At 40.5% G+C, this 25,517-nt stretch overlaps 1 protein-coding gene across 10 annotated transcripts in view; it reads right to left on the bottom strand.

Moving 5' to 3' along the window:
• LOC146558186 (DNA (cytosine-5)-methyltransferase 3A-like) overlaps positions 1-23,370 on the bottom strand; it is a 104,384-nt gene extending 81,014 nt beyond the window's left edge. For 9 of the 10 annotated variants that reach the window (XM_085247524.1, XM_085247528.1, XM_085247527.1 and 6 more), the window contains exons 1-2: positions 23,173-23,370; positions 14,770-14,992 (exon numbers count right to left, since the gene is read on the bottom strand). In XM_085247524.1, coding sequence (XP_085103650.1) covers positions 14,770-14,838 — 69 coding nt within the window. In that variant the 5' untranslated portion in view covers positions 14,839-14,992; positions 23,173-23,370. The other variant, XM_085247525.1, reaches the window with a different exon arrangement.
• Between the last annotated feature and the right edge of the window lie 2,147 nt (positions 23,371-25,517).

The following is a 25,517-nucleotide window of genomic DNA, read 5'->3' as shown; positions in this document are numbered from 1 at the left end:
ATCTTTGGTCTATTTCTGTCCCCTGGCAGGTTATTTTAGGCCACTGCAGTTGCTAAGCAACCAGACTGCAAAACAGGCGGCAGAGGAGGATCCCATCAGCAGCAGACAGCTTGTCCTCTTTCTTTCGTCCCCATCTCCACATCCTCCTCTCTGTCTCGCTGTCCTTTTATTCCTGTGCTCGATTCCTAGATCTCCCTCTACATCTGCCTACTTCCTCTCTTTTACTCTGAATCTGCTCCTCACCCATTCATTGGATGATGAAGCCGTCAAAAGAAAGAGATCCACTTACGCTCAAACAGTGTTTCTGCAGATTACATTCTTACACATTCAGTTCATTCATATCAATATTTACACTTGCCTGCTGACACACTGATGTTCACAAATTCACACCACAATGGACTGAAATTTACAACAAAAAAGGTGGCCAATGTAAAATAATACATTACCAAGATTATTATTAAACTAAACCAGATGTGGTTAAACCCAAAGTTTTTAAATCACCACTAGCTGCTTTGCTGATCCTTCAGAGAGGAATAGGACCAACTGCAGAGCAAGACAGTGAAGCAGCCCACAGCATGAATGACTAACTGAGAGATACGGAGCTAGCCCCCTTAAAATGAAACTGAAAAAAAAAATATGGTAACTGAAATAAATGTACTGAAAAATCTTGTGCTGGAAGTGGGGAAAAAAATGATAGTGAAAAACAATTACAACTGTAACTGACATATAAGCTGTACATTGTATTTTTTGTTTTTGCTTATAGTTTATTTATTTTTTTTAGTTTCAATCCATTTTTTTCAGTTTCAATTTGCTGGCACTGTTTTGGTGTCTGGGTGCGCGCTTGAGGGGCAGGGATTCTGACCAGCATGCATTGTATACATCATAGAGACCACTAGTACTTGTTTCTTTCAATGGCTGCTTCAATTTCAGGTGGAGCCTCTAAACCGCAGGTAAGTCATCATTTTCCTTCATCTTTCCTTGCTATTCCACTGGACTGGACATAAGTTTAGTTTTCTTAGCTACATCTGGTGAAGTTGTGGTAAAATGCTAACATTAGCCTATTTGTTGTAGCAAGCTAGCCTGCAGTTAATATCTGCTAAATTTAGGGATACCGGTGTCTCTTTAGGAGTTGGAGGCCAGTGATGTAGTAGCGGCACAAGATCCCATCAACAGGTTAGCACAAAGTGTTCTGCACACCTCATACAGCAGTGCAGCAAAAGCAGCCTCATGAGCGCTGGGAAGGACAAGCCCAGACCCCAGGAGATGGCTAAGTTAGTAATTGCATGGGAAAATTATACTTTTAATTATTTTGATTTGTAAAAATTTTAAAAATTAAAAAAAAAATCTGCATTTCTGTTATCTATGTTTCTCACATATAGGTCATTTCCACAATTTATTTAAACCAAAAAGTGTGTGTGTGTGTGTTTGTGTGTAATGTAGACACTAAAGTTGTCGTGCCAGAATTGGTTCTTTAGATACAAGGGGGGAGCGAGCGAGTCAGACACCAAGGGCACAAAGATGAAGCAGGTCTGATCAACAACAGTTTATTCCCCGAGGCGGACAGTAGAAATAAAACAACCAAAATACTAAGAAAAAAGTATACAATAAAATGTTCTCCATATGCTAAAATTCCCACGGAGACTAGATAAAACAATTCTAAAACCCATAAAAATATTTTTTTTTACATGCACTAAAATCCCCTGATGTAATTGTCCCGCAACCCCAGATGAATGTTCATTATGGGTCCACCAGCAGGCCAGAAATTTTTTCTCCAGAGCGGGGTCCACGCCAGCCTCGTCCCAGACAGACGAGAAGGAGTCTCCTGTCCCGCACCTGAGCCCATCACATCCCAGCCCAGCTCACATTCTGCACTGGAGTCCGTCATGGCCTTCTTGTGTTCCTCTGCATGTCTGGAGCCTCTCTCTTGTGCTCAGCTAGCCTGCTTTTATGGGTCTTTAAACAGCTGAAAGGCCACCTCTGGATACACCCATACCTCAGCAGGTGATCCCTATCAGCTAATTGTTCCATGTCAGCCAATCCACAGTGGATTAAAAAAAAAAAAGTCAAATAAAACACTAAAAACCATGCAATACAAACATTAGAATAAAATCATGAAATTAAAACTACACTCGCAAATAAACACTAAATTCAAAATTAAACCAATATAAAAGATAAATACAAAGTTCTACTGTGTGACATCTGTGTGTGCTTCAAAGCAATTACTATAGAAAAGATGTGTAATTTTTTCTTTTCATTTTTCAGAACTCCATCTTGGGCCCGCCTCAGAAGACGGATAAACCAAGCATTTCATGAACACTGTGATGGAGACCATTGCTTTGTGTATTGTTAGAAGTACTCAGATAATCCCAGAAGGCTCTAGACTTTTACCTAAAGATATTATATTCAGTCCTGAAGAAAGTTAAATATTTAAATATATATTATGCTCTCTCTGGTATTAATGACTCTGGATTACTTTATGGTAAATAACACACTATTGGCAAAAACAGTAAAAGAATTCCAGATCAGAAGCTTTTAGTTCAACATACATGATATATGGTGACACAGTTACATGGGTGATTAATCCTTTTGACTTTTTGTCTTTAACTTTATCTACAAACAGCTGCAGCTTTTACTGACAGCACATCATGTGGTACTATAACCGTTGTACTCTTTTGATCAGTTTTGGAGTTGCTACAAAGAATGAAGATATAGGATGATTTGTCTGTTGCCACTGGGTGATGCTGAGGTCTCAATCTAAGGGCAGCTTCTGTAATCACAAAGAGAACAGAATCATCACAAACTGAAAAAGTTTATCTCTAAAATCTGAAATAAAGCTGATCCTTCTCTGTTCTCACACACTCAGGATCCCAAGTTCTTCTCTTACATTTGTTTTTAAACATTTTTTTTTTTTTACATTTTCTAAAAACAAATCCTAGGTTGCATCAGTGTGACCAGCCATTCGAGTAAAAAAAAAAAAAAAAGTCTTAGCAACTCTGAAAGTCTCTGTGTGGCCAACAGCAGACAACATTATACCCATATCATGGCCTAAACCAATCATGAAGGTACTGCTTAAGCTGGGCATACTGTGTGCGATTTTTTCAGTTGTTTTATTCAGCTCCTGCTCAAACTGTGCGATTGAATCGCAGGAGTTAGAAGTTCATAGGTCATGATGCATGGTCTCACACTATACGGCCCAATGCTCTGATGCGACCTGCGTCCATAACATAAACCTGATAACACAAAATCTGTCTCTCGCTCTCCCTCTCTCTCCCTCTCAGTCTTTCACTTGCACAGACACACACACCACCATCAACTTTGCTAAATTGCTAATGTAAAAACATTGACCAGGCAGCTGCAATTGAGCAGCAATGTCCATCCAACTGTTTTCATGGTTGTTGTGGTCGTGATAATTTTATGAGGTCACATCGAAAAGCCTCGGATGAGCTTGCCAAAGTTATACAAGCTGGGCATCCATCACTTGTGCCCAGATCACACCCTGCACTGCGGCGCTATTCTGACTTTTTCACTTCCATTTCTGTGTTTGCGCGTGCACAGTGTGAGAGGTTGTGTTGATACTCTCACAAGGGGTGACAGGATTTCAAACAGGTTTGATTTTCTTGCAACCATAAGATTGATGATCGGGAGCTGGTCGTGCAAAAAGGGGAATAATAATCCAATAGCGCACAGCGACATCTGCACATTCCGCCAATGTGCTAATGTTCTGCCAAATCCTAGGTCGCACCGGTCGAACTCTGAAAGTCTCTGTGTGGTCAACAACAGACACACATTATGCCCAGACACACATTATGGTCTAAACCAATCAGAGATAGTCAAGGGCGTAGCCTCTCAGATGCCCATGCCCAAGGTAAGATGTTCAGATACTAAGATGTTAAGTTCGAAGCCTTTGAGGCACTTGTGATTTTGACTTTCTTTTTATTTTATATATCTTGAGATATTTTAATTTTAAATTTCAGCTCAGTGAAGCACTTTAAGCACAAGAACTTTTTTAGAAATGTATTTTTCGGACTATAAGGTGCACTTAAAATCCTTTAATTTTCTCAAAAGTGTGCTCTATGTATGAATTCTGGTTGTGCTTACTGACCGCGAATTGATTTTATGTGGTACATGGCTCTCAAAAATCTGCCAAAATGTTTTGATGGATTGTTGGAGCATTACGGCTACCATAGTCAGGAGCTTCGCAGAGTAATACGTTCCATGCTTCAACATAATATTACCGTATTGTGTGTCTATATGGGTTCACGAGTGACGGGAGAAGGGACCCGAAGATCGACAGACGGATTGGTGCTGGGGCTGCAGTGATGTGGACGCTGTACCAGCCCGTTGTGGTGAAGAGAGAGCTGAGTGTAAAAACAACGCTCAATTTACTGGTTAATCTCCCTCACCTATAGTCATGAGCTGTGGGTGGTGACCGAAAGAACGAGATCATGGATACAAGCGGCGGAAATGAGCTTCCTCTGAAGGGTGGCTGGACTCTCCCTGAGAGACAGGGTGAGAAGTTCAGCCATCCGGGAGGGGCTCAGAGTAGAGCCACTGCTCTTCCACATCGAAAGGAGCCAGTTGAGGTTGTTGAGGCATCTGACAAGGATGCCTCATGGCCGCCTCCTGGGTGAGGTGTTCCAGGCATTTTTCACTGGGAGGAGGCCCCAGGGCAGACCCAGGACACGCTGGAGAGATATCTCTTGGCTGGCCTGGGAACGCCTTGGTGTTCCCCTGGACAAGCTGGAGGAGGTGGCTGGGGAGAGGGAGGTCTGAGCTTCTGTGCTTAGGCTGCTGCCCCCACAACCTGGCCCTGGATAAGCGGACAAAGATCGATGGATGGATAGATGGATGGACGGATATTTAATCCGTAGTTACTGAGGGGTTGCTGAAGTGCCAGCTTTTTTAAAGTTGGTGTTACTGTCCTTACAGATGTGGCAAGAAAACAGAAAACATGCTGCTGTTTGCACATATTTAATAATCAGCTCTGCACAGGAGCTGAAGCAGAGTCCAGCCTGATCCTCTTACAGTATAATACTCGTAATAATAATACAGTAACGGCAGTTAGTGACTGAGCAGCCGGGTGCTTTAATCTTGATTTCTTTAGTCAAATCACCTGCACAGATCAGCTAAATGAACTTTACAAAACAAGTTTTCCCAACAGCCAAGTGCTCATCTTAGCTAGCTAGCTAGCTAAGGACATTAGTTATAGATTAGCTTACAAACACATTTAACTTACCGAAAATCTGGTCCTTCTGTTGGGTAGTCCAGTTTACTGAAGAACACATCAGGCTGTCAGTTTGAAACAGTCGGTAACGTAAACGTTGAACCTCTCAGCATCTGCCATTCCAGAACAGCCACACATACAAGTTTGTCCGTGACTGCAGCCGCTAAGTCGTTATTATTTTCTACAGTCATTGGTCAGCACTATAATGTATACTACATTTGGGTCAGAATCGCCGCCCCTCAAGCATGCCCCTGGACGCCAAAACAGTGCCAGCAAATTGAAACTGAAATAAAAGGATTGAGACTGACAAAAATGGATTGAAACTAAAAAAAAAAAATGTAAGCGAAAACAAAAAATGTAAAGTTTCAATTAATCATTTTTTACTATCAATTTTTTTTTACTTTCAATACAAGATTTTTCAGTATATTTATTGCAGTTACAATATTTCTTTTTAGTTTCATTTTAAGGTGGCATCGTTCTAACCCCGTAGTGAGACAGCTGTTTACTGCCCATTATTTATTATCACAAAAAAAGAAAACTTAAGTGCCCATTGACCTCACTAGTGTTGGCTGAACAAACACAATTTTTTTTAGGTAACGCAGTTCTTTATTCAGTAATCACATTACAGTTCGCAATCAGTTATGTTGTTAACTTGTGTTACTCTGCGCTTGAGTCTCCGCTGCCGCTTCTGACAGAATCATCCAGCCACAAAATGGACTCAGCAGATTCAGCGGCCTCGACCCCCACTCTCGCCACATTGGTGGCAATGCTGGAGCGTAATGAGCAGATGTTTACCAATATTCGAGGTGAGCTTGCAAACCTCACACAGGCTGTAGCCCAGCGAACACCTCTGGCGGTAAATCCACCCGCCACTGCACCCCCGCAGGAGACAGCAGCTCCAACCGTAAGTGCCACAGCACCAGCTCCTACACCCGTTCTATTAGACAGATTCCTACCTACACCTAGAGCTTTTTCTGGAGAACTTGGCAAATGTGCTGGCTTCCTCACTCAATGTTCTTTCCAGTTTCGTCAGCAGCCACAAGTTTTTTCTAATGATGGTGCTAAAATTACTCCAGGATCGCGCGCTGACTCAAAAATGAACTGATGCTTCGTGATCGAGTGCATGATCGAGTACGTGCGCACCGGAGTTCACATGCACGCTTGGGTTGAATCCATATCAGAAGACCACAAATCAAAACAAACACACTGTGTTGGAAGCAGGACTGCCAGAACTATGCTTAAAATCAGCGCAAAAGACAAAGGGCTGTATCGCGATCGATTGCGCCCAGACGGCAAGAGACGGTACTTGGAAAAAATAGTGTGCATCGGTAATGTGGACCCGTATGAAAAAAGGCAGTGGAGTGGAAAACCAGACAGCCTACCGCCGTTGTCCTATCCCGATATCTTCGTGTACCTTGTCTGTGGAGTCAGCGCATACACGGCGAATCATTTTCGGAATTATAAATTCCTGGAGGCGCACATCTAATTCACAAACGGTTGGGTACAAGATTTGGCCGTTTTTAAACCTCCACGTTGTAAGTACGTTGACCATATGACCAAGATACAGCCAGAGGCTGCCAGCTGTGCGTTGCCATGTAAATAGTTTGCATTTCATGTGTATGTACTTGCTAAGTACATATGAACAGATCTTGAATAAAAAAAATAAACATACTTTTCTTTTCTGTTTCATATTTCATATGCTGGTTTGCCTGCAATAATGCCAAATAATAAGCTACTCCGTCAACATGACGTGGTTCTGCAGCATCACACATTAGGATGTTTTATCTAATTATCTATGACCTCAGCGCATTCAAAATAACACTAAAAGCCTATTAAGCGAGATATGAATTTATTTAGAACTCACCGGAAAGAAAATGCCGCAAGCAAACCAACAAAAAATTGGGGATGGCAGAGAACTCGATATCCGCTCGTCTGACCGCTGCAATCCAAGCCTGACGTCTTCGTTTAGTAATATCGGATACATGAGATCCCTCCCGTTGCCTCCAGGAGGGGAAACGATGAAAAGAGAGCCCATTTTCCAGCTTCTTGCCTTCCCTATCGTGTGATCTAATGTTGCAACTGACAACACAGCACGTACGAACCATAGCTGACGCTTCCGTGTGCTTTGTTTGGCCTACTGTCATGGCGGGAGGGGGCGTGGCATCACGCTCCAAAGCCCTATTCTCTCTCTGTTCTCATCGACTCTGGAGTGGAGTCGAATTTCACTGACAGCTCGCTCGCCGCTAGAAACACTGCCAAACCCTCTCCGTGTTCATGCACTGTCAGGTCAGCGTCTACCCGGCATTACCCATGTTTCAGAGCCTCTCTCTCTCTCTCTTTTGGGTAATCACACAGAGAGAATTTGTTTTTTGCATTCAAGGCACCGCTCACCCTGCTAGTATTAGGCCACTCCTGGCTTGTGCTCCACAACCCACACATTGACAAAAAGGATAAGAATTCGTTCGGCCAGACGTCTCAACTCCCGGCAGGCTAGGTGGGCTTTGTTCTTTACCTGCTTTGATTTTACTATCACCTACAGGCCAGGATCACGGAATGTGAAGCCGGACCACCTTTCCCGGCAGTTCTCCACCACAGAAGAGGAATCGGACCCCGAGCCCATTCTCCCGCCTGCGTAATTGGGGCCGTGTCATGGGAGATCGAGCCACTCATCCAGGAGGCACAAGAATCTGAGCCAGATCCAGGAACCTGCCCACCCGGCCGCCTCTTCGTTCCTACATCTGTCCGCCCCCAGGTTCTCCAGTGGGCTCACACCGCCTGTTTCTAGTGCCACCCGGGGGTCCTCCACACCATATCCTTCCTCTGACGCTACTTTTGGTGGCCCACTATAACTAAAGATGCCAGGGAATTTTTGTCAGCCTGTTCTACATGGGCTCAGAATAAACTTTCCAACCGTCCTCCGTCGGGCCTTCTTCAGCCTCTCCCCACGTCAGCTCACTCATGGTTGCATATCTCCTTGGATTTCATCACTGGATTACCGCCCTCTACGGGTAATACTACAATTCTAACCATTGTCGACCGTTCCTCCAAAGCAGCTTATTTCGTCACCCTTCCGAAACTTTCCACTGCCTTGGAGACGGCCCGGCACCTCACCACCCACGTGTTCAGGCTCCTTGAACAAGTGGGTGTTCCCTGAGGACATCATTTCGGACAGAGGGCTGCAGTTTACATCACGTGTGTGGAAGGAGTTCTGCTCTGCTCTGGGCGCAAAGGTCAGTCTCTCTTCATCATCTTTCACCCACAGAGCAATGGATAATCTGAGCAAGCTACCCGGGAGCTTGAGCCTCCGCTGCGTCTCTTCCCATAATCAGTCGACCTGGAGTGAACAGCTTCCATGGATTGAGTATGCGCATAACAGCCACACCTCCGCCGCCACTGGAAAGTCTCCTTTTAAAGCATCCCTGAGATACCAACCACCTTTGGTTCCTGCCATCGAAGGTGAGCACTCCGTTCCATCTGTGCAAGCTCACCTCCGCAGGTGCTGCCGTGCCTGGCGTGCGACTCGGGCCACCCTACTCCGGACTAAAGAACGAACAAGGCGCTTGCTGACTGCCATCGGACACCTGGCCCCGGAGTATGCTGTGGGACCACAGGTATGGCTGTCTACTCACTTTGTGGGTTGAATCAAAAAAAACTGTCACACCAGTTCATCGGCCCTTTTGCCATACATGGCATTGTCAACCCCGTGTCTGTTCGCCTCAAGTTACCGCACAACATGCACATTCATAACGTGTCCCAGATCAAGCTCGTGCTCTCCAGCTGTTGTGCCGCTCTGCTTTTCAGTTCTCCACTACCCCTTGTGACAGTTATAGAGGTTTTTTTTAATATGTGTAAAATGGCAGATAGAAGTAAAAAATCACCAAGCAGGCCTTTTCTCTTTTGGTTACTTGACCTATTTAAGATAACCCTTCAGGGAGGAGGAAAATATTTTGGGGGTCTACAGCTTTTGAGGAATGGAGAGGTGAAGATTATTTTTATTTTTAATGCATGAAATAAAAAGAGTGAAATACAAATTGAATCCAGGACAGTAACAACAATACAGTGCTGCTAACAGACAACAATAAGGAAGCATCTGCACAGACAGCAGGCTAACACAAATGTCACAAAGAACTCAGAGTGATGGTGAAGCTGAGTGTATGCCAAGCAGCCAGAGCCTGATAATCAACAGGTGACTACAGCAGTAATGAGCTGTCAGGCTTGTAGCATTTTAGCCTCTACACAGAGTCGTGTGGTAATCACTGTGAAGTACTCTTTCAAGTGGTTGTCAACTTTGTGTTTATAAGTAAACACTAAAAGAGTGTGTGTGTGTCCAAAACACATTGGCAAAACAATTTGTGTCAGTGAATGGGCCTGTCGCCTAAGATTTGCACTGTTAACTGATAACTATCCGACTTTGTATTTCAGGCCATGCTATGGAGTAATTTAATCTACTTACATTTATACAGTGCTTGTCCAGTCTTGCTGCATACTATAAACACTTTAGACTACAAGCCACATTTTAACCACACAGTCAAACAGCACTTTACTCTATACATTTCAAGCACATTATTTACCTCATATCAATGGCTTTGGACTGCAGGAAGAAGCGGAAGTACCCAAAGGACACTTCAGTGAATAAAACTCCCACCAGGATTCAAGCTATGGCCCTTCTTATTCTTAGACAATACTGCTAACTATCTGCTACTGTGCTGCCACATGCAGTGAGCAGTGCAAAAAAATTTAATCAAATCAAATCACTTTTTTTGTCACATCACATGTGCTGGTACACTGGTACAGCACATGTGGGTGAAATTCTTGCGTGCAAAACACAAGAAACATAAGATACAAACCAAATATAAGAACAGGAATGTGAGAATTATAATAAATATATTTACAAATATAAGAATGTATGCATATTACTAAATATATATACCAAACACACACACACACACACACACACATATATATGTGTGTGTGTGTGTGTGTGTGAGTGTGTGTGTATATATATATATGTGTGTGTGTGTGAGTGTGTGTGTATATATATACATATGTGTGTGTGTGAGTGTGTGTGTATATATATACATATATGGGTGAGTGTGTGTGTATATATATACATATATACAAAGTAAAATAGACAGAGGTCAGCAGCATGACTATTGAGCAAAAGAAATGGCATATATGTGAAGTGAACTTTTTTGTTCGTGTGAACAGACCATGTGAGATCCTCTGCCAGATGTACAACTAGGAAACGGAAGCTGCTCACTCGCTTCACTGCAGCGCCGTTGATGGTAATGTTGTTGTGTGCTTCTCTACTTCTCCAGAAGTGTACTATCAACTCGTTTGTTTTTGTGATGTTGAGAGTGAGACGGTTCTCTCGCCAACAGTGTGTCAGGGCGCTGACCTCCTCCCTGTAAGCCATTTCATCACCTTTGGTGATAAGACCCACCACTGTTGTGTTGTCTGCAAACTTCACAATGATGTTGGAGTTGCTAGTGGCCGTGCAGTCGTAGGTGTAGAGTGAGTACAGGAGAGGGCTCAGTACACACCCCTGTTGTGCACCAGTATTCATTATGACGGGGGATGAGGTGATGCTGCCCAGTCTGACCACTTTGCGTCTGTCAGACTAAAAGTTAAGAATCCAGCTGCAGAGAGAGGTACTCAATCCTAGGTCCTGCAGTTTCCTGTCCAGCTTCAAGGGAACGATGGTACTGAATGCTGAGCTGTAATGTACAAAAAACATTCTCACATACATGTCACTTTTCTCCACCTGCGAGAGAGCAGTATGTAGTGTCAGGGCTATATCGTCATCAGTGGACCTGTTGTGGCGGTTTGCAAATTGTAGAGGGTCCAATGAGTTGGGTAGTGCAGAGCAGATGAAGTCCCCAACCAGCCTCTCAAAGCATTTGCTCACGATGGGGGTCAGCGCTTCGTACCTGCCACATTCTCCGAGGATTGTCAAATTGTTGTTCCGCTCTGTTCCTGAACTCACATTTGGCTGCTTTAATTGTCTTCCGGAGTTGGTAATTTGCGTGTTTGTAGTCACGGAGGCAAAAGCAGTGTTCTGTGCCGCCAGTGTGGTGCAAACAACACTGTTAATCCACGGTTTTTACCTTTTCCATGGAGTAAATAGGTAAAATACCGCATTCCTTTTTTTAAAGTGGTGCACAATGCGCAATGCATTACTTTTTTAAGTAACAACGCCACCACTGGCCCCAAACTCAAAAGAATCTGTGGGGAACCCTGTACTCCAGCCCAGCTTGTGAGACTTGGCTTCATCCTCTTTCTGAAATCGAAGACTTAGCTTTCTGAAGGACAATGGAGTGGTGCAGCTCCACATGGAGATAACCTTGAAGCTAAAAGGTTTTTGCTTTTTATAGCTTTTGCTTTTTATAGGTATGGTTGAGGAGCTTTTTGATTGCACCTCGTATATACCGTCAAAGAGAAACTGTCTGAATTTGTGTACTGTTATTACTAGTTCTGCATTCACAGCATACACCAGGAGAGATCAGGTAGGTGGCTAAAGGGATGTTTAAACCCACATCTAGAAGGTAATAAACACTCCACACTTGGTCAGAAACACAAATAACTTATTTTTAAACAAAATGCTGTGGAAATGAAATAAAACATTTTTTTTTCACATGATTAGGATGTTACATATCGCTGTTACGCCCGGGGCACACCTTTTAACAGTCATCAAACTGTCTTTGTAAGCATATGCGTATTGTAAATGCTGACAGGCACAGGCATTAGAGAAGAAAGATGATCTACTTTGTCAGAGCTCATCCTTAGCTCTGATTGGTGATTTCGGGAAAAGGAGCAGCACCTAAGAAATCTGTGGGCTCACAGGTTTGCTGGTGAAGTATTGAAAGCCTGTGATTGTATATTACCATGCAGAAAATTGTGGATGGCATGCAACCTATAAACATATGTTCAGCTTGCAAGAATGAATTTGCACAGCCGACTTTACATAAACTCCCAACTAGCACGATTTGTATGTGCATTTAATTGAATCATCCATTTCTTACTTTATCTTGCTGTTCTATCCTCTGCATGTTAGTAGCTCTTGTCAGTGGCGCCCTTCAGATGTGATTTTTTTACTATCTTAACTGTTTAATATACTTTGATATGCATTTTGGCTGCATCGTCTTACTAATGTGATGCAAATATATTTGAAGGGCAATAGCTGCTGTTAATAACAACAATGGATTTAAAGGTATTTAGCTGCGCTGCGCTTCATCTTCAACTTCAACTCTGTCAGCTAGACTAGTTAAATCATAGCCCGAAACATTGCCTGTTCACATCAGTATATCAACTTTAACTATCAAGTTTTTTAAATTTTATATGTTTTGCACTCATATCATTCTAGGATTTTAATCTCTCTTAATGTTGTTCTAGTTGTAAATTTCATGATGTAAGTTGACGTTGTTTTCTGTGTTTTGAAAAGAGAAATCAAATAAAATGTATTATCATTACTATGAAAGCTACAATATAATTTTGTGTTAGGGGACACATAAAAGACAAACAGTCAACACTTTGGGAATCTCTGCATTTCAGGTTTTGCAGTGACCACCAATTACATGAAATTAACCTTTCAACATTTTTCGGACATGTGACTCTTAAGGGTCAAATGGATAAGGCCCCAGTAGTACAAGACAGGAGACTGGTGACCAACCATTTGGCAACCACTTAGCAGTTGCTAAGTGAAACTGATTGCAAACTTATATACAGCGCCACACCAAAAACCTCCTTGTGAATGCTTTGCTCACTAGCAGACTGCCATCTGTTTGCATAAAGGGCAAATTTTCTGAAAACACTTGCTAGCTACTCTCTGAGCGATTCTGCCGGCACCTCTGGCTCCTGTCTTGTTCAATAGATTACAGTTGGCATGAGTCAGGTTCCCACACCTCTTTTATGTGTGTCCTTGCCATCACTTCCCCTCTGTCTTCAAACTGAGACTTCCTCCGATTTCTCTCTTGGCTTTGCTCGACTCTTTATGAGAGAGTTAGACCTCAGGAAGTTAGAAAGAACAGCTCTATAAGGGAAACTTTGTTTTGGTCTGATGCCATCATGTGAATGGGGAAGCTGGCAACTGAGGTGGGCCTTTTTATAACAACACGACTATAGAATAAACTACAAATTTCTCACAGATTGACGAGGGCCACCCTGGGCTGCAGTAAAACAAATGAATGGAGCCATTTTTCACCTGTCTCCTTACTTGTGTCCAAAATTTTAAAAAAAAAATTAAAGACCATTTGAAAGTCTAAACCCTGCACTCGTCTCGTTTACTGTACATGTGGTCAAACAACAGTGTGGAAAGTAGAAAGGCCTGTAGTGAATGTAAATAAAAAAACACTACAAGTTTAGTTATTACAAACACACAGTCAGACTTGCCAGCTTCTCTGTGAGCGCTGGCTAAAAAAAGCTCTCAACCATGAGCTAAGAAGCCAAAGTAGTGGTGGTAATGACAGCTGTAGTAAAAGAGGTGGTGGCTGTAATAATATCTGTGGCAGCAAAAATAACAGTAGTAGTACTCCTTCAATATGTATAATAATAGAAGCAGTGATGATAAAAGTGACAGAAGCAGCAGGAGCTGAACTGTACAAGGGTTACAGCTGAGTTTGGGTACTTTACTTAAGTGTTTCCAATACATAATCATTTAGTTTTACAAAACTGTTTAAAGAGGTAAATATTGTACATTATACAGTAACACATAATTACTGTTGTCACTCCATACAAGACAATTAGTATAAAACTGATGTAATGTTTCATAATTTAAATAACTCAAGCCTTTATTAACGGGTTATTCATCAATATACTGCCTAATGGATTTATCACAGTACTTTGGACACTGTCGCAGTTTTTATGGCTTTTGGAGAGTGTTTCATAATTCATGTTTTAATGTGAAGGTACTTTCATTGTTTTGGCACACTCATGTCTCTTCTAAATGCAATATTTTTATTTTTACGTTTGTTGTACTTCTAGGACTCTTCCAGAAGTGTTAGGATATGCCGGCATTGTATTTGTACTTTTTGTAAATTTCTCTATAGTCAACAAGTGAGACAACTGCTTTTAAAAATATGTCAGATTTTCAAAATAAAACCCAGACTTAGCTATGTTTACCAGTTTGTAGTCAGTTTTTCGTCATGATGCTTTTTCTCTGAGGTTTTCAACTTTAAAGACCTTAGATAGTTGTTAAAAGTTATCAGGTTCATCCCAAACATGTCAGATGATCGCAATACAAGCTCTAGTTATTCCAGGAAGCTTTAAGGTATCCGATTTTAAAAATAAAAGCTTCTACACATGCATATATGTACAAATTTGAGTTAGCAATCAGGCTTAGATCTTTTCAGTTAATCTATTTAGCTACAATTTTTAACATTCTAACTTTTGTAGCTCTTATTGTGATAACATTTTTATTGTGAATTCTTCTGACTACAATAATCTCGTAGTGAAAATTTCACACGGTGACAGACATAACTGCTACTCTGATTCAGTTAGACTGTTTCCGTAAATACAGTATTATTATTTATATTGAAGCTCCTGCTCACCACATCGTTAGAAGCGTCGTTCTCTGGCGTCTGGGGTGGTTCACCAGTAGCAGGACTGTTGGACGGCATGGCAGGGAACAGCTCGGTGAAACCAAGTTTAGAAAGTTAAAAAAACAGAGCAAATCAAAACATGGGAAATGCCCTCAGAAGCACCAGGTGCAGCTTCATTCAACCTGTCTCGGTCTGTCAGACAATAACGCGCTCCCTCAGACCTCCCCCTCTCCTGCGGGAAGAAAGACAAAACACACACAAACACACACAAACACACACACACATAAGTACACGTACAGCTGGAGCATATTTGTCAGGTCTGAGTAAGGAATCATGCTCAGCATGTGACTGACATCTTTCTTTTTCTTACTTTCTCAGCTGCACACACATTACAGGTAAACTACAGGTATGGCTCTGTGAACTGTGCTTGGCAGGTGGAAGCATAAAAGCAGCTTCTAAGCCCTGACATATTAACAGACATGCAGGTGTCTTCAGAGTAGTCTGCTGGAATCAGGGTAGCTGTCATCACTGCTGTCACAGAGTGATTGATGCAACCTGATGAAACTGTCCCATTTTATTAGACAAAGTGGCTGCATTCAGACTGCAGATAAGGCCAAATCAAAATCCTGACCACAAGCATGACAAAGATCTGTGTACTTGTGGTACCAATCACACTGTATCCAACAACTATCAATACAGAAGTATTTTTCAGTGATGTATCATGTTTTATTTAGTTTTGGTTCTTTTTCCTATATGTCCTACATTTTCTGCATTTTTGAGGCATGTTTGACAATAATTGTTTATATAATATTTTGGGGGGGTTATAATTGAAGAAAATATAAAACAACAAACAAGTAAGAAAAATTTCCATAAATATCCATAACAAGTTTTATTTGATCTTACATTTTTTTGCTTTGTCTAACAGTTTAAAACCCACAGATACTCATATTACAATGACATAAAGCAGACTCTATCATATATGGGAAGCATTCAATTTTGGCTTTTATTTGATAAACAATTAACCTTTTTCTAGGACATTGTGTCTCATTATTGAGCTCGAATGGTTGAGTGGAAGGCAGCAGTGAGAAAGGTGTTCAGTGGAGAGGCAACCATGTGTGACCTTGTAAGTACTCGAACTCATATTGGCTCTCATTTCATCACCCTCTCACCTCATCGTTGTCATTAACATTTTTTGTTATATGGAAGGTAATTAATGACGAAACCAAGTAGCAGGAACAAAGCAAAGTGAGCACAGGGACAGTTTTATAACCGCAGAAGATGTTTTTAAGATAAAATCCTGTTTTTTTTAATAAACATATGGCTTGAAATGTGAGCCCTAAAGGTTTTTTTACCAGCTGTTTTGGCAGATTGTAGGCACTTAGGTGTATTACAGGGGTATTTACGAACAATTATTGGAAAACACGCTGTAGCAGAATAACAAGCTATTGCGCGCATGTCTGTTCACAGTTTAAAATTGCATGTAAGGGATACAAACAGGAAAAAAAACAGATTTTAAGATAGCAAACAAAGAAAGCATTACAGCTCTATTGACGCAGCTCTTCTTGGGAGATTAAAACACTGATTGCGATCACATTTCAGTCCCTCTATGTTTCAGCAAAGGCATTATAAGAGAGAGTCCTGGCATTCAAAGAATACCTAACTGATATCTATGGGAGGAAGATGGAGGGAGAAGTATAACTAGGGGCAAAGTCAGCAAACTTTGTGTTTGTTTTTTTGTTTGCTTGATTTCTTTTTATCAGATTTGACTGGTGAGTATAGTTTCTGTGCCCCAGTGATTGTTGAAAATAAAGTTTATTATACCTCTTTTTAGTTTATGCGCCACATACAGCACAATTTGATCTTAACTGACCTGGACTAATAAAACCGCTGCATAATTTAAGTATAAAGCAGTATTTTGAAAACATTCACCTAGGTCACTGCCAAGATTTTAAAAAGCTGAAACCTTACGCCGAGCTGAAAGAAACCCTTCACCCCAATCCCTTAAATTTTAGCAGAAAACTCAAATTAATTGATTGATTTGCAAAATAGATGACACAAAACTTGAGATACCTTGAAATAAACAAATTATATCTCAGCTTTTCCACATTCATTGAGTTTATGGTCATTCCATTTGCAAACAGATCATAGTGGAAAAACACAGAAACCTTCAAATGCATAGTCCTGCATGCTTGTATTCCTCTAAGTAAGCTTATTGCAATTGTTCAAAGTGCAGCAGAAACGAGTGAACATCCTACACCAGTTCAAATTACTCTGCCCTGGCAGCTTGTTTGTTTTAGGTGTGATTTATTTCCTTTAAAGCCTTTCATCACTCCATCACGTCCCATAACTGTTGTCCTTAGTGCACAGCCTTTGATCTTTAGGAAAAAATGCGCTGACGGTTACGTCTACTTTTAAATTGCTGTCTATTTTATCACTTATTTAGAAATAATCTTACAGATTTTCTTTTAACTCTGACAGTTTTAGGTATCCCCCATTTTATTCTCATAACTTTCAAATGTTTAGGTTATTTTTAATTTATTCTGATTTTTTTCCTATTATATCTTGAGGTTGCACTCAAGTCTTACATGGCCAATTTTAATTTAAAATGCAGGCTGTCTGAATTATTATAAGGGTTAGAGTTTGTGTGTGTGTAAACCTGGTTTAGATAAGAACTGTGCAAAAATATCTTTATTATTGAAACTTACTTAAAACCTCTAGATCGAGAAATGGCATTCATTTCTATCTATTTTCACCCTTTTCTAATAAACCCAACATCGGGAATGGAAATGCATGTTATCACAAAAATGAAGAACTATTGACTTGGATGCATCTTTGTCAGTCCTGGTTTAAATAACTAATCTAGTATTTGGAGGCACTTCATGGCTGCTGAGTGGCAAGATTTGCTTGTGGAAAGACGCTGGTTTTACCCTGCCCTAACATGAAATGCCTTAAAACCAAGCCAGACATGCCTGTGACAGACACTTAGACACTGAAAGAGAGCCTTATTAGGACTGACTCTTCCCATCAGATGTCAGAATATGTCCTAGCATCTGCTTGCTAATCTTGTTTTTATGGCAATATTGTTAAGTATACTAAGACTAACACAAGTTATGTAAGAAATGCAAAAATCTATGCTCAAACGGTGACCATTATTCAGTGTTATGACCTCTTAATGCAAAAGTACTCTAACAATGCTTTTTTTAATAGCTTTAGGGCTATGTCAGGTGTTTCCAAAGCAGATGATCATTCTATTAACTACTAATGGTTCTATTAACCATTTTTAGGATCTTTTTTATATCTTAACTTTCTCCTTACAAGAGGAACTTTAACTGGGTGTACAGATATTGGTCAAACCAGACTATATTTTAAAAGAGTCATATGCTCGTGAGGCAGATGCTTGTCAGATCATAGAAAAAATAACTCTGCTTCATTCTCCTTCAGTGCACTCAGCTATAACTTACAAAATCAACAATTGTTTTCATTTAATATGAAATAAAAACAGCAACGGAGACCATAAACTCATGGGGAAAGTGTTTAGTGGTGTTAATTTTCCCATAGACTTCAATACATCTGGGTGGCTTTTTGCTCCAAGTCATTAAAAGAATGCAAATTTAAAACACTTCCACACTGGTATGGGCTCAAAATGTGGTCATAAATATTTTGTACTTGTAAAAAAGATTTGTATGTGTAAAAAAGATTTGTGTGTGCGTAAAAAAGATTTGTATGTGTAAAAAGAATTTGCGTGTGCGTAAAAAAGATTTGTATGTGTAAAAAAGATTTGTGTGTGCGTAAAAAATATTTGTGTGTGGACTTAGAAAAAAAACCCCTGCAAGTTACAAGTATGGATTTTTGACCCTATTTTTCTTCCCTTCATCTGATTGGTCAATGTCATGTCAATCACAAATGTAACAATCCAATCAGAGAACAGATGGGTTTGGCTGTCGAGGGGCGCTTTTTTTGAACTGCAGGTCTTTGAAGGGAATAAATGCCCTTTTACATGCCAACCCAGCGTTTTCCTTCATCACCACGAAGGAAAACAGTCTGTGGTTGTCCGAGTTTGGTGATTTTTATGTCACAGGTCTACGTGTTTAATACAGGGACTTCCACAGCCTTTTCAACAGCGCTGCGGACCGCGGGGTGGGGGCGGGCAGTGTTTTGGAAATGACAGTCTTCATTACAAAGCTTTCTTCGTTATGAATTAGCATACATGTTTTTATTGAACATTTGAAGAACTAGCAAAAAAAACAAACTCTTGTAGAGGACATAAAGTCAGAGATAGAAAAGACAAGGAGCAGGTGCATCTAGTACAGGTAGAGCAGCTGCAAAAACCCATAGAGCCCAGCAGCCAGCGTAACAAATTCTGGATCCTTTGCTTTTAGTTAGCATTAGCAGTTAGCATTAGCAGCGTATCCTGCATCCAATGTGAAAGGACTTTTATGCTGCGCACTGTGACTCACAGTAATGGTCCTGGGTCAGCCCTGACTTTGTGTTAAACTAATCCTAAAGTAATAATGTTATTTCTAACCACTGATATACCACAACTTTTTCCTTTCAACAGCTACTGAAAGTTAGGGGACCTAGCTGCTATCGGATATTTATATAGCGATCCTCCAGCTTCAAACGGTATCACCCTTCAAGGACCTGCAGTTCAAAAAAGCGCCCCTCTGACAGCCTAACCCATCTGTTCTCTGATTGGATTGTTACATGTGTGATTGACATGACATTGACCAATCAGATGAAGGGTAGAAAAATAGGGTCAAAAATCCGTACTTGTAACTTGCAGGGGGTTTTTTTCTAAGTCCACACACAAATCTTTTTTACACATACAAATCTTTTTTACGCACACACACATCTTTTTTACGCACACACAAATCTTTTTTACACATACAAATCTTTTTTACGCACACACAAATTCTTTTTACACATACAAATCTTTTTTACACATACAAATCTTTTTTACGCACACACAAATCTTTTTTACACATACAAATCTTTTTTACAAGTACAAAATATTTATGACCACATTTTGAGCCCATACACTGGCTTCACTTTTGAAACCGGGGATAAACCAGTCTTGAGATCTGTCCTCAGACAGACCAGTTCTTGGGGAGTTGCAAGCTTAAATAAGTGACTTCAGTTTAGTTTTATTCTCTATTTTTCAGGAACTGTTCACAAGAGAAAAGCTTTCCTGTTACAGATTTAGCTACCCGCGGGCAGGTACACACAAGATTAAATAAGCTATAAAATACAAATATATGGCGAGTAATAAAATCAGATATGCATGCAAAGCCTAAACTTCCTACATCTCTACTCTGACCCACAAAGCACAAAGGTACGGCTTGACTAATATAAACACATGAGCACAGGGAAACTGTTCATGTTGAGGGTCTCCGATGGGCAGAGGAATGCCATCATGTTGCAGGAAGAAGAGACCGAAAACAGATCAAACTTCATCAAAGCGAAAGCGTCCACATCACGAGGTTGGTTGCTAATATGTCAGTCTATGATTTGGACTACTTGTTATGAAAGCATCCTGATCCTAAGGGTTAATCTCCACAATGAAATCCAAGTCACATTAGTTTGGTAGAAGCTTTAATTTCTAAAAATTGTTCAGGTAACAAGTGACATGGAAATCATAATAAAGTGGCCAGGTTTCTTTTGTTTGTTTTTCAGCTCCTCTGAAGAAAAAAGGAGGGAAGGACTGAAACTGCGGTTTTGGAGTGTCCACATATAACACTAATTAAATCAGTACTGACTCTTGGTTTAATAAACCTCAATCACAGATTAAATCAGTGGCTAAAGGGATAAGCTGATCTTTGGGGATTACACCATACAGGATGGCCTCTGTTTCAGATAAACACCCCTGGATTAGTGTGCTAGGTGCGAAGTCTGTTGTTTCTGTGCTTTTGTGAGTGTGATTTGTTCAGACAGGTGTCAGAAACTCATCCCAAAAAGGAGCTTCAAAATGTGGTGTTGTAGACTTCAGCAGTGATCTGGATTCGAGCGCAGTGTGAGCGCAGCCAGTGTGTCTGGCTTTACTCAGGATGCATTGTACAGTATGTCACTCCTCATGCTCAGGCCTTACATCACCTACTGTAAAGACAACAGGCGGTGGGCCAGGGTTACCAGCAGAAACACAGAGTGGAAACTTTGCAGAAATGGTTGTACAGTATCCACCCCGCCATTCCCGGGGGCACCCTGCACAAACTCCAGGCTGCAAGCCAACTAACTCTTCCAAGTCCTAAGTATTTAGGTCACACACACACCTCACCCTCCTATAGCAAGTCAATATACACTGATTTAAATTGTTCCAGTCTTCATGTCAGCAGTGGTTTAAATTAGCCCCTAGTCAAAGGCCCAAGCAGAAGCCTGCATTGGTGGGAGGAGAAATGGTTGCGCAGAGAAAAAGCTTCAGAGGAAGGTTAAGGTAATGAGAATAAGGCAGCGACAAGACAGGAACATAAGTGACAAGTGATTAGTTTTCACAATAAAAGCATTACATCCTATTAAAAAGATAAATTGCCTTGTTTGTTTGCAAATGTTTTTATCCTGTTATTATTGTTGTTTTACAAATCAAGGCAAAACGATACTTTTCTTTTAAGTGATGAAAACACTGACCAATTCTTTTTTTCTAAATTGGGTTTACAATTATGCACATTTCCCAAACTGTAGCACTTAGTTATCTGTACTCACAGAACTTTTTCACAGATTTTGCAAATACACAGGTCATCTGAGGACAAAATACTCACAACACACCTCACCCTCTGGTGTAACATTTGACCATATGCAAAAACTAAGGTACTACAACCATGTTTATAGTTAAAAGAACACAAGGTGGGAAACATATTATTAATATCTTGTGTGTTCTTAAAGTTGTCAGATTGAGATATTTACATTATCAAACGTATATGTTGTTGGAGAAAAGAAATTGCATTTAAACGTATTATTAATATCCATATCATTCCCCAATCTCTATTTCTCAACTAATAAATTATATATAATTAACTAGTTGAGTGTTTTAGCCAAATTTTGCAAAGATATGAAATGAAATTTCTAAAATAATTACCATCACATTCAACATATAAACAAACAGATCTTAAATTCTTTCAGCAGTATTGGGATAAGAGGCCTTTCTGGATTCAAGCAGTAAGGGATATGTTATTTAAAACACACCCATGAAATGCTTTGATGTTAATGAAAACAGAGATCGACAGACAAAGATAACAGAAGTAGATTTTCAGATTTATAACAAATTAATTTATATTTATTTATATTTACTTTCTCATTTATGTATTATTTTTCTTTTCAAAGGGAATTGTATTTCTAAACATTGCCCACTTGTAAAATTATCTAATGTGGAACTTTATTTAGAAAAATGGCCACTTAAATCACCTCTTTCTTGTTCCTTTAGTTTTCTTTTATGTCAAAATTGTGTAAAATTCAGTTATTCAAACTATTAAAATAAAAGATTTTATGTTTTTCAATCTTTTGTGACATTTTTTAAGATGGTATAATTTGGGGGTTTCATGGACAACGTGTTTTTCTTAGTTTCCTGACATTTTACAAGCCCAAATATAACCAGCATATTCAAAATATAATAAAATACTGCAGATATCTTTGTAGCAAAATAAATTCCGTCAGATAAATTTTAAAGATTATAATAATGTCATATTGTGATTAAGTACCGTTAAGTAGTCAAACAAACGCCTTTGTGTCGACTTTTATTTTAAACGCCCCATCCGGAAGTGTGGTTATTGCTCCTGCTACCTTGACAACGTGCAGTATATAACAATTAATATTGTGAGCGACCTCACGTGGCCTTTACCGGACGGCCTCTTATAACCGGTGTATAATCCCGGCTGGGGTGTTTGCGGGGCGGGCAGCTGGTGAGAGGCACGTGTCTGAGTGTGTAGCGACGATAAGCTTTACTGGGTCAGGTAAAAAACACACACGGGGGCGCGTCTCAGACCGAATGCACCCGTTAACCCCGACATGCGCGCCCCCGCCTGCTTGTTCACGCGCCTAGACTCCGGCTCCGCGCGCTGATGTGTCTGTCTGCATCTGGTGAACGAAGAGGACGGTGCGCTCCGGTTTAACGTTACCTGCTGGTGGCTGCGGGGGGCAGAAGCCTGGCGGAGGGAGCAGGGCTTGTACCCTCCGCCGGACATCGGTTAATAAGCATCCGTTATATAACGGCTGTCCGGTGGCGGTGATTTTCCTCCCACTGTACAAAAGAAGTCCCCAAGTTCACTCGCCCCGTGTACCGCTCCGTCTTCACGCGCACATCATCTGCTAAAACGGAACCGACGATTTGGCTCCGGAGCGCGCGACGACTTTAGGAGGTGAATATTAGCTAACTTAACGGCTGTAACGGGCGCCGCTGTGCGTTCAAAATGTAACGTTTATATTTACCGTGTCGTCCGTCCCTCAGGCACCCGGACCCTCACGGTCGTCGCTCTCTCTCCTCTCGTTCACTCTCGATCTCTCTCTCTCACACCCACTCGCACTCAAACTCTCTCTCTCTCTCTCTCTCTCTCCTCGCGTTCAAACGGGTCTTCTCTCTCCGTTGCTGCGCGCTCCCGTCGGCGTTCTCTCACACACACAACTCAATCTCTCTCTCTCTCCCCCCTCCCGCTGACTTTCTCGAACTGCAGAGGCTGCGGAAGCAAGCCATTTCAGCCAAATATCGCGAGTTTTCTAACACGTCTGGTTAAGAAATGGCGTAAAAAAACGCCGTTTGATTATTCAAAACGCCGAAATGGCTTGCCATAAAAACATATAGGAGACAGGTGTGTAGAAAATGAGCTTCAGTTGGTGTGTAGAAAATGAGCTTCAGTTCAGAGCTGCCTCGGGAGCCCGCTTTAACCCGTGCAGTTATTTACAGTGTTTTAAGATTCAGCTGGCTGGATGAATTTAAAATAAAATCTTCTTTATTTAACTCAGAAGTGGGTAAATTCCTGTATTACAGAGGGGGGAAATTAAAGAAAATAGTTTAATTAATTCCAGTAGACAAGCTAAAAAAAAAAATTATGACTAAAGTTAAATATTATCCAACAGACTGGAGCTCAACTAAAGAGGAAAAAGTCCAATAAAAAATCAATAAAGTGCAATATAATAGCCTAATATAAAACAGTGAGCTGAAATAAATTGAACAATTTATATTAATAATTAAAGGTCAAAATAAAATGCAGTTAAATACTGTAAAAAGGTGATACAATACAGGAGGAAACTTAATAAGTATGAATTTTAATAAAATGCATATTTCTATATACACAGGAGGAAACATGGGATAAAATTTCTGTTATAAAAGTGTTTTAACACAGAAGGAATCACATGTAGAAGATGAGCCTGGTTTCAAAGTGCGAGTAAAAAGAATCAACATAAGGCAAAGATGGTTCTTTCTGTAGCTCTACATCATAGACATCAAAATTGGTGCATTTTTGCTACGATGTTTATAGAAGCAGTCTTGGCTTTAAAATGCAATTTGTGCCTGTCCGTGAAAAATACTCACAACAATAAAGGCATCACAATTACAGAAACTAATAACAAGAATGTGTAGTCACACTATCTGCTGTGTGCAAGTGACACTACTGTATCATACTACATTGTATCACCTGGGTTTGTTTAACAGATTTATAATACCTGGTATAAAAGGTTAAGGTTAATGTTACTTTATTTATACCCATAGGTAAATTTGCTATATTTTTATAATGCTTTGTCCTGCATCTTTAAACTAGAAACCTCCGTCCTAAGGAAAGAAGCTGAAATTCACCCCGTAGAGGATGGGAACCATTTTTAAGCATTGATAAAGCCATCTGTTGTACCTATTTAGAGTACAGGGAGGCTAAACGGGACTGTGACTCACCTGTCATACGACTGGACCATCTCACTATCTGATTCAGTGAGTTTTTTTCTGTGACAAAGGTCTGACCGAACCATGCCACCAAACAAAAAGATAAAACAGACTCAATAAAAGAACGTTAAAACAAAGTTACAAATTTCTGGTCAATCAGGAAATGAGCAAGTTTCCTGAGGCAGAAAAGATGCTGATGACCCTGTTTACAGACCGATTTGCAATTCTCATCCAAGTTCAGTTTTTCATTGATTATGGTCCCAAGATATTTATATGATTGCTCTATTTTCTGACCTTTAATAAAAGTGACTCCGTGCCCGTTTTGTTGTTTACTACAATCACTAACCAAATATTTTGTTTTAGATATGTTCAATTGGAGATAAGACTCCTCACACCACTGAACAAAGTCATCAATCAGTGGACCGTGGCTAGTTTCACCCTCTTTCAGTAAGCTGACAATAGCATAGTCATCTGCATATTTAATAATGACCCTGTTTTCATATCTGCTCTGACACGTGCTTGTGTAGAGAATGAGTAATAAGGGCAATAAGACACACCCTTGAGGAGAACACTGGGTCAGACAGAATCCCATTTACAGTGGGGCAAAAAAGTATTTAGTCAGCCACCGATTGTGTAAGTTCCCCCACCTAAAATGATGACAGAGGTCAGTAATTTGCACCAGAGGTACACTTCAACTGTGAGAGACAGAATGTGAAAAAAAAATCCATGAATCCACATGGTAGGATTTGTAAAGAATTTATTCGTAAATTAGGGTGGAAAATAAGTATTTGGTCAATAACAAAAATACAACTCAATACTTTGTAACATAACCTTTGTTGGCAATAACAGAGGTCAAACGTTTACTATAGGTCTTTACCAGGTTTGCACACACAGTAGCTGGTAT

This window comes from Mchenga conophoros, linkage group LG15, assembly GCF_057382185.1.
Source record: "Mchenga conophoros isolate Kocher_MC1m ecotype Shallow Benthic linkage group LG15, M_conophoros_male_GT1.1, whole genome shotgun sequence".
NCBI classification, from domain to species: Eukaryota; Metazoa; Chordata; class Actinopteri; order Cichliformes; family Cichlidae; genus Mchenga; species Mchenga conophoros.
Note: the sequence above shows the minus strand (reverse complement) of the source record. Positions and strands in the feature narration are given on the sequence as shown.